General features: G+C 52.1%; 1 protein-coding gene across 2 annotated transcripts; it reads left to right on the forward strand.

Moving 5' to 3' along the window:
- Positions 1-259: 259 nt before the first annotated feature.
- Phyhip (phytanoyl-CoA 2-hydroxylase interacting protein) lies at positions 260-11511 on the forward strand. Of its 2 annotated transcripts, none has more exons than NM_001017376.1 (5): positions 260-535; positions 4344-4528; positions 5822-5996; positions 8013-8130; positions 9488-11509. In NM_001017376.1, the coding sequence occupies exons 2-5, from the start codon at positions 4364-4366 to the stop codon at positions 10020-10022; spliced, it is 993 nt and encodes a 330-aa protein (NP_001017376.1). In that variant the 5' UTR covers positions 260-535; positions 4344-4363; the 3' UTR covers positions 10023-11509. The 2 variants fall into 2 exon arrangements, with proteins under 2 accessions (NP_001017376.1, XP_087441469.1); XM_087585343.1 differs by lacking the exon at positions 260-535 and adding an exon at positions 1053-1334 and having other exon boundaries at positions 9488-11511.

An 11511-nucleotide genomic window follows, 5' to 3' on the forward strand; every position in this document is an offset into this window, starting at 1 on the left:
TCGGGACGCATCTTGTCTTGGAAGAATGGGGCAAAGGTGGCAGAAGCCACAGCTGCTGCCTCCAAGGACATCTGTATAGCTCCCAGGGGACCCTCTGCCCTTTCCCCCTCCCACAAGCCTGGGCGAGCAGGGACCAAGCTTGCTTGTTATCACCTGACGCTGAGCAGCCACTGATCCCATTGGTGGAGCCAAATTCGGTCTGGCTTTCCCGTTCCTTCTCGATTTCTCTGCCTCTCTTTCCTCCACGCTGCTTTGATTTCGCTCTTGCCTCTCTCTTCTTGCGCGTTCACTCGCTGGGTTCCGAGCAGCGTCGTTTTCTTGCCGGGAGCAGTAGCGGTAGCTGCAGAGCCAGACAGGAGCTGCCTGTGGGGCATGGAAGCCGACTTCCCAGCAGCCCAGAGAGGAGCGAGCGAGCCCCGCTGCCTGTGACCCAGGCGTCAGGCTGCTGTCCCCTGCCTGGAGAGCTCATCATCCACACAGAGTCTCTCCCTTCCTTCTCTTCCAAGTATCCCTCTGCAGGGCCAGCTGAAGCCAGGTAAGTACGCTTCTTCCCCTAAACCATCCTGCCTATTCTAGGAGGTTAAGGGCTGTGGCCACCAGGGTCCCGTAACTGCCCTGGCTGTACACCTGGGTCGCCAGGCCTGGCGACCTTGTTCCCTTTCCCCTAAGTCCTTGGCAAAGAGCTTAACAGCTGGATCTGGTCTCCGAAGCGACACAGTTAGTTACCCCGTGACCATTCTGCGCAGTCGGCGACGCCAAAAGGTTCAGCTGGGTGGGGGTGCTTTCCTCTGGCATGCCAGTAGCTTTTTGGAAAGGGCTTGGGGAAGGGGGTCCAGTGTGTACAACGTGTCTGCATGGTTGGGAGGAGGCTGGAGACTAGCTTGCGTAGATAGGTCTGTCTCCACGCAGTTAGGTTCCTTTGGGGTTTCTGACCGGCTTGTAGCATGTTTCAGAACATTTTTACGCGTGAGGTACATGTGTGCGGGGGCAGCGTTTATCTGAGTAGCCTGTGGGTATATGTGGTAGGGGCTCCAAGAAGCAGTATTTTTAGGGGGTGGACGTGTCACTTGTCATGTGGGTAGGAGTACATGTTGAGGGAGTTCTGTAGCAACCAGGCTGTTTCTACGTGGGGAGGGGCAACTTCGAGGCAATAGGAGGTGGATAGGTGGGAAGTGTGGGCACAAATCTCTGTTTGTGGGTAGACATGAGTAGGTGTGCAAACCTGTTGGCCTGTGAAGAATCAGTCTGACCCAATGTAGCCAGAAGCAAACATGTTTTCAAAGTCTATGTGTTGGAACCTACAAATGCTCCATGGAGAGAATACCAGAATTCAGGCAAGGATTGACGTGTGCTCAAATCTACATGTGTGCACAGGCAGCCTGTGGGTTGCTTGTCCTCTTGCGGGAGGCGGCATGCATGTGTTGTGGCTTCCTCTTTTCCTCAAATATATCTTGTGACGATGAGGGGCACATGCATGCGGGTATGTGTGGACATGAGCATGTGTGGGTTGTCATGAAGTAGAAACACACAAGGGAAATACTGGGGCATTCTTAGAATGTGCAAGGCGGGGGGGGGCATATCTATGCTTAGGTGGGTGTGGAGGAATGAGGATGTCTATGAAGGCATATGCCAAGGTATGTGCGCACCCCTCACCCATATGTGTATGTGCATGCTTGCCTGTGTGGGGGTGTGTACATGCTTGCTTAGGGTGGATTCACATGGGAGTGTGGGTGTTCCTAGGGTGCTGCCTCAACCTGTCCCTCACCGGCTGCCCTTCCCTAGGCATCTGGGTGTAGAGAAGCTGAGTTGACACCCACCCTTCGTCCATGCTGGCTGGCTGCCTTTGTAGTGCCAGCTGCCCCCATTCTCACAATCCTTAGGCTAGGGTGGAGAGCAGCTCTCTCAGAAATGGAAAGAAGAAGGGATGAGCAAGTGCCTGACCTGGAGTCTCCACCCACCACCAAAGCTGCCCTGGCCTCTAGGAAGAGGAGGAGGGATCAAGGCAGGGACAGGTGTCTGCTCAGGGCAGGTGTAGGCTGGATCCCATGTGGGTGGGAGCCACTCAAATCCTGAGGTGGGCGTATGTGTTCATGTTCGTGGGTGGAAAAATCTCCCTCAGAAGCGTCTTGTCAGTATCCAGGGCATTGTTAACCCCTTGCTGCTGCACACCTCTTCCCAAAACCTTATACAGCAGGATTTTTCTTAGGGTTGTTTCCAGATACCCAACCCCATTTGTCTCAGTTTGGAGAAGACCTGGTAGGACTCCCGTAGATTTCCTGTGCATGAAGCCAGAGACATTTGGATGCAGGGTGGGAAGCTGAGTTAATAGTGGACTTTGAGGGACATCTAGGGAGATAAGGCCATCAACCATACCCTCGCTCCGCCTATACCTGCTACCCAGGTAGTCCACAGGTTAATGTAGTGGTGCCAGGCACTGGAGCATGCTTAATTGACAGGAAAATGTGGGTTGGATTATCTGGGAGCTATAAATAAAAGTACCTGATTTTGTAGGCACAAGGTGCCCTCACCCTAGCTCCTGGGCAAGGGAAGAAAAAGAAAAGGGTGGGGGGAGGGAGAAAGAGAAGGGGGAAGGGAGACTACCAGCAGGGAAAGAGTTGCTATGAGATGAACTATAAGAGAAAAGCCAGGAAAGGCCCTGAGCGAGTCTATCCATAGCTGTGTGTTTCCTCCCTGAAGCTCCCCATTCCTGGGAGAACCAAGCTATAGACAAGACCAACTAACTCTAGCCCAGTTAAGCACAGGCAAGAAAAATAGTGGTGTAGTCCTTTCATGCTTAAATGGCACAAAGGCAGGATAGAGCTGAAGGAATGGGAGTAGGAGGCAAGGGAAACTTCAGTCACTTGAAAAAACACTGATAGGAAGAAGAGATAAGTAAACAGGAAAAGTCATATATCAAAACATATGAGAGAGAGAGAGAGAGAGAGAGAGAGAGAGAGAGAGAGAGCGCACACACACACACACACACCACCTTAGTCCATAATAAGAAACTTGGCCTCCAGAGTATAATTTGCTGTCTGTGTACCCTTGGATATGTCAGCATCCCCAACTTTGGTTACCTGTCTGTAAAATAAAATAAGGAGAATAATAGTACCTATATATCTCCAGACTAGTGTGAGATGCCATTAGTTTATGTCGGCCTCCAATAGGTGTCAGTGTTAAAGTAATTCTTTAAGCTGAGTGTAGTGGTGGTGGTGTGCACACCTTTCATCCAGGCCCTTGGGAGGCAGAGGCAGATTTCTGAGTTGGAGGCTAGCCTGGTCTACAGAGTCCCAGGACAGCTAAAGCTACACAGAGAACTACCCTGCCTCAAAGGGACCAAAAGTGACTGGACTGTGGTGATATATGCTTTTAATCTCAGAATCTCTGTGAGTTCATGGCCAGCCTGGTCTAAAGATCAAGCTCCAGGACAGCCAGGGCTACACCTGTCTTGACCTCCTCCCCCACCAAGACCTAAAGTAATTCTTTAAAAGAGCAAGTGAGCAGGCATCTGCCATGCTAGCATTTGGGAGGCTGAGGCAGGGGGATAATGAATTTGGAGTCTGGGGCTGCAAGCATCTCAGAAAAGAAGAAAGAAAGATAAAAAGACAGAAAAAAGAAAAGTCAACTGAAATCTGTGAAAACAGAAATTGTATGTCAAAGTAATGGACAAAAAAAAAGAAAGAAAGAAAAGAAAGAAAAAAAGCTTAAATCAGGCTATGGGCTATGGCCCATTCCACCCCGACCCACCAAAGATATATATCCACAGCATTTGTCTCTCCGGCCCTGCACAGCAGAGTCCCTCACTGCTCCCTCCAGTCTCTCCCAGGAAGGAGAGAGGCCTGAGTGGGCCCAGGGTCTTGGCACCTGTGGACTCTTGGCTGCCCCTGGCCTGCCACCTGCCCCAGTCCTCAGGCTTCAGCCACTCAGCAGGTGCTTCCTGTGTTCCTCCTCCTCCCTGTCCTCTCCCCTCCCACCCTTTCTCTTTTCACGCCTGCTGGCTGAGGGCCCCTCCCTCCTTAGCTCCATCTGCTGCAAATCTGTCCCTCTGCCCAGTGTTTGCAACATTCCCACTGCCTCAGCCACCTGTCAGGGGCCTTCTGCTCTGAGGACCCTGTACAGCGGGCCAAGAGACACCCCCCCTCCAGAGGATCCCCCATCTCACCTTGGGTCCCTCCTATCCAGTCTAGCCCCACTGCAAGCTTTTCTATAACATTTATGAGGCAGCAGTATCTGATGGTATACAAGACTCCACCTCACCAAAACAAAATGGGGGCACCACGTTCCAGAAAAGTCTGTGATAGGAGGGAGGTGCTAATCTTTCCTCTGGCCCTCAATCCCCACAGGAGCCAAACCTGAGGGGAACATGGAGCTGCTGTCTACCCCCCACAGCATCGAGATCAACAATATCACCTGTGACTCCTTCCGTATCTCCTGGGCCATGGAAGACAGTGACCTGGAGAGGGTCACCCATTATTTCATTGACCTGAACAAGAAGGAAAATAAGAATTCCAACAAGTTCAAGCACCGGGTGAGTAAAGGACGCCCTGACACCTCCCCAGGCCCTGTTCTACAAGGAAGCAAATAATGAGCTCTCTAGACAGATATGGAAGAACCAGATGCCTGGCCAAAATTCAGACTCTTCTCATGGGGTCATTCTGCCAAAGTGATCTAACCATTCTGAGCCTTCCTGTCTTCCTTGGTAAAAATGGAATGATCACGCCACCCTTGTAGAGCTGTTGAAAAGACTCCATGAGAGAGATGTTTTCATGTTCTTTGGTCCAATGCCTAGCACAGCTCCAATAGCACGGCTCCAATGCTGTTATTCCCTCCGTGACTAGAACTTCAGGCAGCAGCAGAGCTCTTGGGTGTGTGTGAGCAGAACCCACGATCTCACATGTCCAGATAATGTTCCAGAGCCTAGAAGTTGTGGTTGGGCAAGCAACATAGAGCATGCTAACACACACACACACACACACACACACACACACACGCTCACAGACCGTTAGCTGGGCATATGATGCTGGACACAGTCATAGGGATTCTCTGCTCCTTCGCTGCCCACTGGTCTGTTTCCTAGAAAAGGCATGTGGGTAGTCTCTCCTCGGTGTGTCCTCTCCCCAGGTTAAAAGCCACTATAGGAACAGGTGGGAGGAAACCTCTCATCTTCTCCAGCTGCGTGCAGAGGCAGGGGAGAATTCAGTGTGAGGAAGCTGGCTCTGAGGGTGACAGCCTTGGTGTGGGCGCTCTCTCTCTCTCTCTCTCTCTCTCTCTCTCTCTCTCTCTCTCTCTCTGTCCCTCCCTCCCTCCTTGTCTCCTTCCCTCCCTCCCTCTCTCCTTCCCTCTCCTCCCTCTCTCTGGATCTGGCTCCCTAGATTTGGGTGTCTTTTGGCAGGCCAGTTGCCACGGTGACGTGAATGTTCAACACCATCCCCTTGGCCCTCCCCCCAAAGAATAAGGCATATTTTTCTCTTCCTCCCTGACTTCCCAGCATTTGCTGTTGCCGTGGAGACAGCACTGCAGTGTGCAGATTTCTCGAAGTCTCCCTCAAAAATGAAGGTCTTGCCACTTTCAACTTTGGGGCTCTCCTACCAATTGGCCTTTCCCATTACATCTCAAGAAAATGGGGCATCAGGGAGCTTGAAGGAGGTTGTCCCAAGTCACTGCTTGCTCTTGTAGTGAGATGGTGCCTGGGACACAGAGCTGTGGGGTCTCTGAAACTCCAACCCTCCTCGGGAGGAAGAAGGGAGACCTGGAATAATGCCAAGATCAGGTGTGACTTCAAGACTGATGCTTGGTTCTCCGTCTGTACCCCACTTCTCAGGATGTCCCCACCAAGCTCGTGGCCAAGGCTGTGCCTTTGCCCATGACAGTGAGAGGCCACTGGTTCCTGAGTCCCCGGACAGAGTACAGTGTGGCAGTGCAGACAGCAGTGAAGCAGAGTGATGGAGAGTACCTGGTGTCTGGCTGGAGCGAGACTGTGGAGTTCTGCACTGGGGGTAGGACTGTGATAATACCCATCTCCATAACACATCTAGCCTGTTTGGGCCATTGAGGGCGGGTAAGAGGGAGCTCTTCACCACAGCCCAGCATACTTGGAGACACCCGCTGCACTCTGGCTGCTATGTTTAGGCCAGAGGGAAGATACAGAGCCTGCTTAGAACTCTGCACATTGGTAAGACCTACACGAAGGGGTGCAACTACTTTTCTGGGTTGGGCCAATGAGGAGCAGTTATATACATACATTTTAAAAGTTGCTTTATTTTCATTTATGTGCATCTGTGCGTGTATTCTCACACATACATTTGAGTTCCCACGGAGACCAGATGAGAATATTGGTCCCTTGGAGCTAGGGTTACAAGTGGTTGTGAGCTGTCCCACTTTGGACTCTGGTCCTCTGCAAGAGCAGCAAATGCTTTTAACTGCTAAGCCCTCTTTAGCCCTAAGAATATGTATTTGTAATTGTGGTAAATAGTATAACATCAAACTGACCATCTGAACCATTTCTAAATATGGAAGTCCTAAGTGGTTTTATATGACCAATTTTCCGAACTTCTCCATCTTGCAAAACCAGAACAGTACACCCTTGAAGCCATTGCTTTCCATTTTCTGTCCTCTGGGCCATCCCTTCCTTCTGTCTGTCTTTATGATCTTTGACTGTGATGTATATGAGTGAAATCAAGTATTTGTTCTCTGGTGAACAGCTTATTGCTTTTACTAGACCATCAATAATACACAGGTGCTGTGTATTTGTCAGAATTTCCCTCCCACTTTAGGTTAGGCAGTATTTCATTGTATCAAATAGATAATGGGTCTGTTGTTGTTGTTGTTGTTGTTGTTGTTGTTGTTGTTGTTCAATAGTCTACCAATGATCATTTGGTAGGGCAATAACATTTGTTTGTCCTAAGTCTCCCCTTAGCCTGGAAAACTGGTCCCATCTGATGGTCTCTTAGAGCATAACTCACAAATTCTAGCATGAACAAATGCCACTTTGCATATGCTTGTCGCTGATAGCCAAGGAGCTGCCCCAAAATATTCTATCCCTTTGGTGTCCACGTGAGATCTGCTCCAGATTGCTCTCTATCACAAGGAAGGGGCAGAGAACATTCTTTGCCCTGGGGCCTCCAAGGCTGCTGGCTCCATCCTCTGCCAAAATCTGTGCCCCAAGTCTCCTTGAGTTGCCGGAGCTCTACTAGAGAGGCACTCTTGCTCTTTGAAGGAAAGGTATCTTGGTTTGCCCCACTCTGCCCCACAGAACTGAATATACAGTGGGTGTTCAATTTAAATTGGGGATCTGAAAATGCTGTAGCTGGGTCCACCCTCCTCTTTCCAGAGACCAAGCAAACAGAAATGTAGTGACCACAATAAACAAAGGGCACTTTCCTCTAGTTTGTTTTAAGGTTGTCTAAATCTGCCTCGATCCCAAGGCCCAGGTTCAGCCTCCCTGGTATGTTTATGGGGAAGCAGGCACATTTCCTGTCCTGGTATCAACCTTCTTTATTTCTCCCAAATAGAGAGCTCAAGTAGGCAGCTAGTGCCTCAGTCCTTCTACAGAAATATTCACCTGAGATCCAGGCTCTGTTCTTTGATTCCTCACTAACTCCCACTTATAATTACACTTAGCCACCAACTTAGTTGTGGGACAGGCTCTCACCTCCTAGATTTAAAGCCTGCCGCCCAAAGGACCTTGTATTCTCCTTCTCTAGTCTTTATGTTTCCTATCAGCCCTCTTTTCACATAAGGGCGTCCTGGTATGACAGTCCTGGAGCCCCTCGTGTGATAACAGGTAGTCCTCAGCCCTTTCTGGACCCAGAGCCTCTAGCAACACTGACCCTGAAGTCAGGTGAACAGACAGCAAGCAGTTCTTCATATTTGCTGGTCTGTCCCCACCTGAGTCCAGGCTGTTTCTGAAGCTCCTCTCTTGGCCCAGAGGGTGAAGCCACCTGCAGGCTCTGTGGGTGGTGTAAGGAGAGAGAGGTTGGCTCACCTACCTCACTCTGCCTGGACTCTTACAGACTATGCCAAGGAGCACCTTGCCCAGCTGCAGGAGAAGGCTGAGCAGATCGCTGGCCGCATGCTCCGCTTCTCTGTGTTCTACCGCAACCATCACAAGGAGTACTTCCAGCATGCCAGGTAGGACAAGTCAGAACTGCTGATTCCTCCCCAGATCCCCCTCCATTCCAGAATGCTGAGGCAGGAGTATAGCTACAGGTTTGGGGCCAGCCTGGGGTACATAGCAAGACCCTGTCTCAAAAAAAATTTTTTAAGTGACTGATACTTTGGGGTTGAGACTAAGAAAAGATCATAGTTGAAGTAGGGCTTCCTGGCAGAGGATCCTGCTGGCAAGACAAGGTCAGATAATATGTTCTGGGTGTGACTCTGCCTTCTGGGACAGTTCCTTTGCAGGAGTCTATCACACACTATCAGCTATATCTCCATTTCAGGACCCAGGAGCATAGGGGAGTGGGGAGGAGACTAGATGAAAGACTCTTGAGCATGGAAGGCTCTGGGGAATCTCAGTTTGTTAGCTTCCAAGCTGAGTGCAAAGGAGTCCAAGGCTCTAGAAAACCATTTTGGGCAAATCTTTTAGGGTACTGGTGAGAGTCAGGTATGAGGAAGCCAAAGGATGGCGCTTGGAGGGTCCCGCCCACATGGCCCAACCAGAGGGTCCCGCCCACATGGCCCAACCAGAGGGTCCCGCCCACATGGCCCAACCAGAGGGTCCCGCCCACATGGCCCAACCAGAGGGTCCCGCCCACATGGCCCAACCAGAGGGTCCCGCCCACATGGCCCAACCAGAGGGTCCCGCCCACATGGCCCAACCAGAGGGTCCCGCCCACATGGCCCAACTAGAGTAGCCTCCATCTTATTTGCCCACGTGTATGTGGTTTTCTTGTGAGGAGAGAAAGGGAGCAGGGGAAGAGACAGACAGACAGACAGACAGATAGACAGACAGACAGACAGACAGGCCAGATCTAGTACTTCAGCCTTCTGATGTTGAGCTCAAGGCACCAAGGGCAGCAAGTCACTTGCCTCAGGACAGCCAGGCCCTTGCAAGCATGAGGCTGGGCCAAGATTTGTCCACCTTCCCCCATGCCTGCTTCAAGTCCATGTCCTTCTGAGCTAGGTCAGGGCAGTCTGCCACTGTTACTGCCTTTATCATTACTGGCAGCTGGGGTGGGGCGTTCCCCACTTGCCCTAAGAAAGTGGCAAAGAACTGGAGCCTTTGGTATTTGTATTGAAGAGGCAAGGGTCCTGTTTAGGCTCCTTCTTAGGTGGCAGCACACACACTAAGGCAGAGGCGACTCATCCTCAGAGTCTAGTCAGGGAGACGGGACTTAATGTCTGCGAGCAGTGGAGGCTGCAAGCGAATAGGAATGCTGGAAGTTGGGCTGGCTCCCTCTCTTCTTAACTACACATTGCAGCCAGGCTCCAGAGAACTAACCCGTGGCATTTTCCTCTCTCTTTGGCATTCCTCCCTGGTGGGCAGGACCCACTGTGGGAATGTACTACAGCCTTACCTGAAGGACAACAGTGGGAGCCACGGCTCCCCTACCAGTGGCATGCTGCATGGCGTCTTCTTCAGCTGCAACACGGAGTTCAACACAGGCCAGCCGCCCCAGGACTCCCCTTATGGCCGCTGGCGCTTCCAGATCCCTGCCCAGCGCCTCTTCAACCCCAGCACCAACCTCTACTTTGCGGACTTCTACTGTATGTACACAGCCTACCACTATGCCATCCTGGTGCTGGCACCCAAAGGCTCCCTGGGGGACCGCTTCTGTCGTGACCGTCTGCCCCTCCTGGACATTGCCTGCAACAAGTTCCTGACCTGCAGTGTGGAGGATGGAGAGCTGATCTTCCGCCATGCTCAGGACCTCATCCTGGAGATCATCTACACTGAGCCTGTCGACCTGTCCCTGGGCACCCTGGGAGAAATCAGTGGGCACCAGCTCATGAGCCTGTCCACTGCTGATGCCAAGAAAGATCCCAGCTGCAAGACCTGCAATATCAGTGTGGGCCGCTAGGGACTCCTGGGGAGCTGGAGGGCTGGGGAGAGATGACAGCAGGGTGGGGCATGATATATGGCTTAGGTTTGGGGAGCTGGCTTTCTCTCCCCTCTCCCTGCTCCCTCCACTCTGTCCACTCCCCCCCCCTGTTTTGAAGACAACAGAAAGTGGTCCTCTTAGTTAGTGGCGTGACCCATTCCAGGTCTGGTGGACTTGGAGAGGGGGGTTATCAGCAGGTGATAACCTCCCTTTCTGTTTCCCTCTTCTGTCTTTTGACTTCAAGCAGGCCTCCCTGAGTCCTCAGGCATCTCCCAGAGTCCTCCCCGCCTCCTGGGCCAAAGCCCATGTGTAGCCTGACCTCCATGTAGATGCAGAAAGCTGTGGGGTACCTCCTTCCTAGCCCCACCCACCCCACTCAGGGCCACCCCAGACAGCCTCCTTCTTACTCAGCTGGGCCTGAGGGCTTTTTCCGCCTCCGGACTAGGCCCCTCCCTTTATAAATAACCTCCTGCACTGCTGTCTTGCCCTGGCTGCTCCTTATCCCCCAGAGCCCATTTCCCGCATGGGAGAACCATCCATCCCTTCCAACACTGTCGCTGGACCACTTGAGATGCCCTCCCACTCTCTGGGAAAGCACCTTCTCATTTTTTAGTTTGGAGGGCTTGCTCTGGTCTTTTGAGCTTTTCCTTTCTTCTCTCTGGGGACGATAATATCCTCAGCAAACCTCCCTCCTTGCTCAGAGAGCACCAAGGTCTGCCGGGGTCGAGGAGGGGGAACCAGACCCCTGAGACCTGTTCCTCAGCCAGAAGCGGGCCACCTCGTGTCTTGACAGGCCTGACAGAGCTAGAGAACTCCGTGTGACCCACAGAACCCTGGCACCCTGCCCAGCTGTGCACTTTGCTTGCTCACTCGACCGCTCTGCCTGAGAGTCATGACTGTTCTGTGCCCTGTGAGCCAGATGTTGGGCTCTCCATCACACTACTACCCCTTGCTCTCTGGGCTGATCCCCTGGGGAGTTCCTGATGAATTCCCCCACAGCTCCTGGTGTTTTCATCTTGTTCTTACTGTTGTCTGGATTAGGAGGGCGGAGAGGGTGGACTCCCTGAGACAAGATAAGCAGGTGGAGACATAGAAGAGGGAGGGACATTTAACATAGTAACATTTTCAGAGGTGACAGAGATGATACACGGGCAGCTGGACTTCTGTGAAGGACAGAGGAGCTGGCAGACCCACAGGGCCATACCTCTGAGGGACAGGTGAATGGCTGGTTACCAGAGACAGGACTGGTAGACAGTCAAGTACCTCACTACGATGTGCCAAGAGATCTGGGATCCTGGGAAATGTGTGGAGAAGAGGATTTGACACTCCCCACCCCCAAGGCCCTTCCCCTCTGCTGACAGCATTGCTGTGGTCGTGGCCTGTTGCCTTGTCCTCTGTCCCTGGGTGGGGCACACCCTCCTGTGCTGTGCTTGCCTTGTGCATCAATAAACCACAATGGCCCAAGGGC

The sequence above is a fragment of the Rattus norvegicus genome, chromosome 15 (assembly GCF_021556685.1).
Source record: "Rattus norvegicus strain SHRSP/BbbUtx chromosome 15, alternate assembly SHRSP_T2T, whole genome shotgun sequence".
Lineage (NCBI taxonomy): Eukaryota > Metazoa > Chordata > Mammalia > Rodentia > Muridae > Rattus > Rattus norvegicus.

Coding starts and splice junctions, on each gene's coding strand:
- Phyhip (NM_001017376.1), top strand. CDS start 4,364: ATGGAGCTGCTGTCTACCCCCCACAGCATCGAGATCAACAATATCACC. Junction 4,529..5,821: donor CCAACAAGTTCAAGCACCGG/GTGAGTAAAGGA, acceptor CCCACTTCTCAG/GATGTCCCCACCAAGCTCGT. Junction 8,131..9,487: donor GAGTACTTCCAGCATGCCAG/GTAGGACAAGTC, acceptor CCTGGTGGGCAG/GACCCACTGTGGGAATGTAC.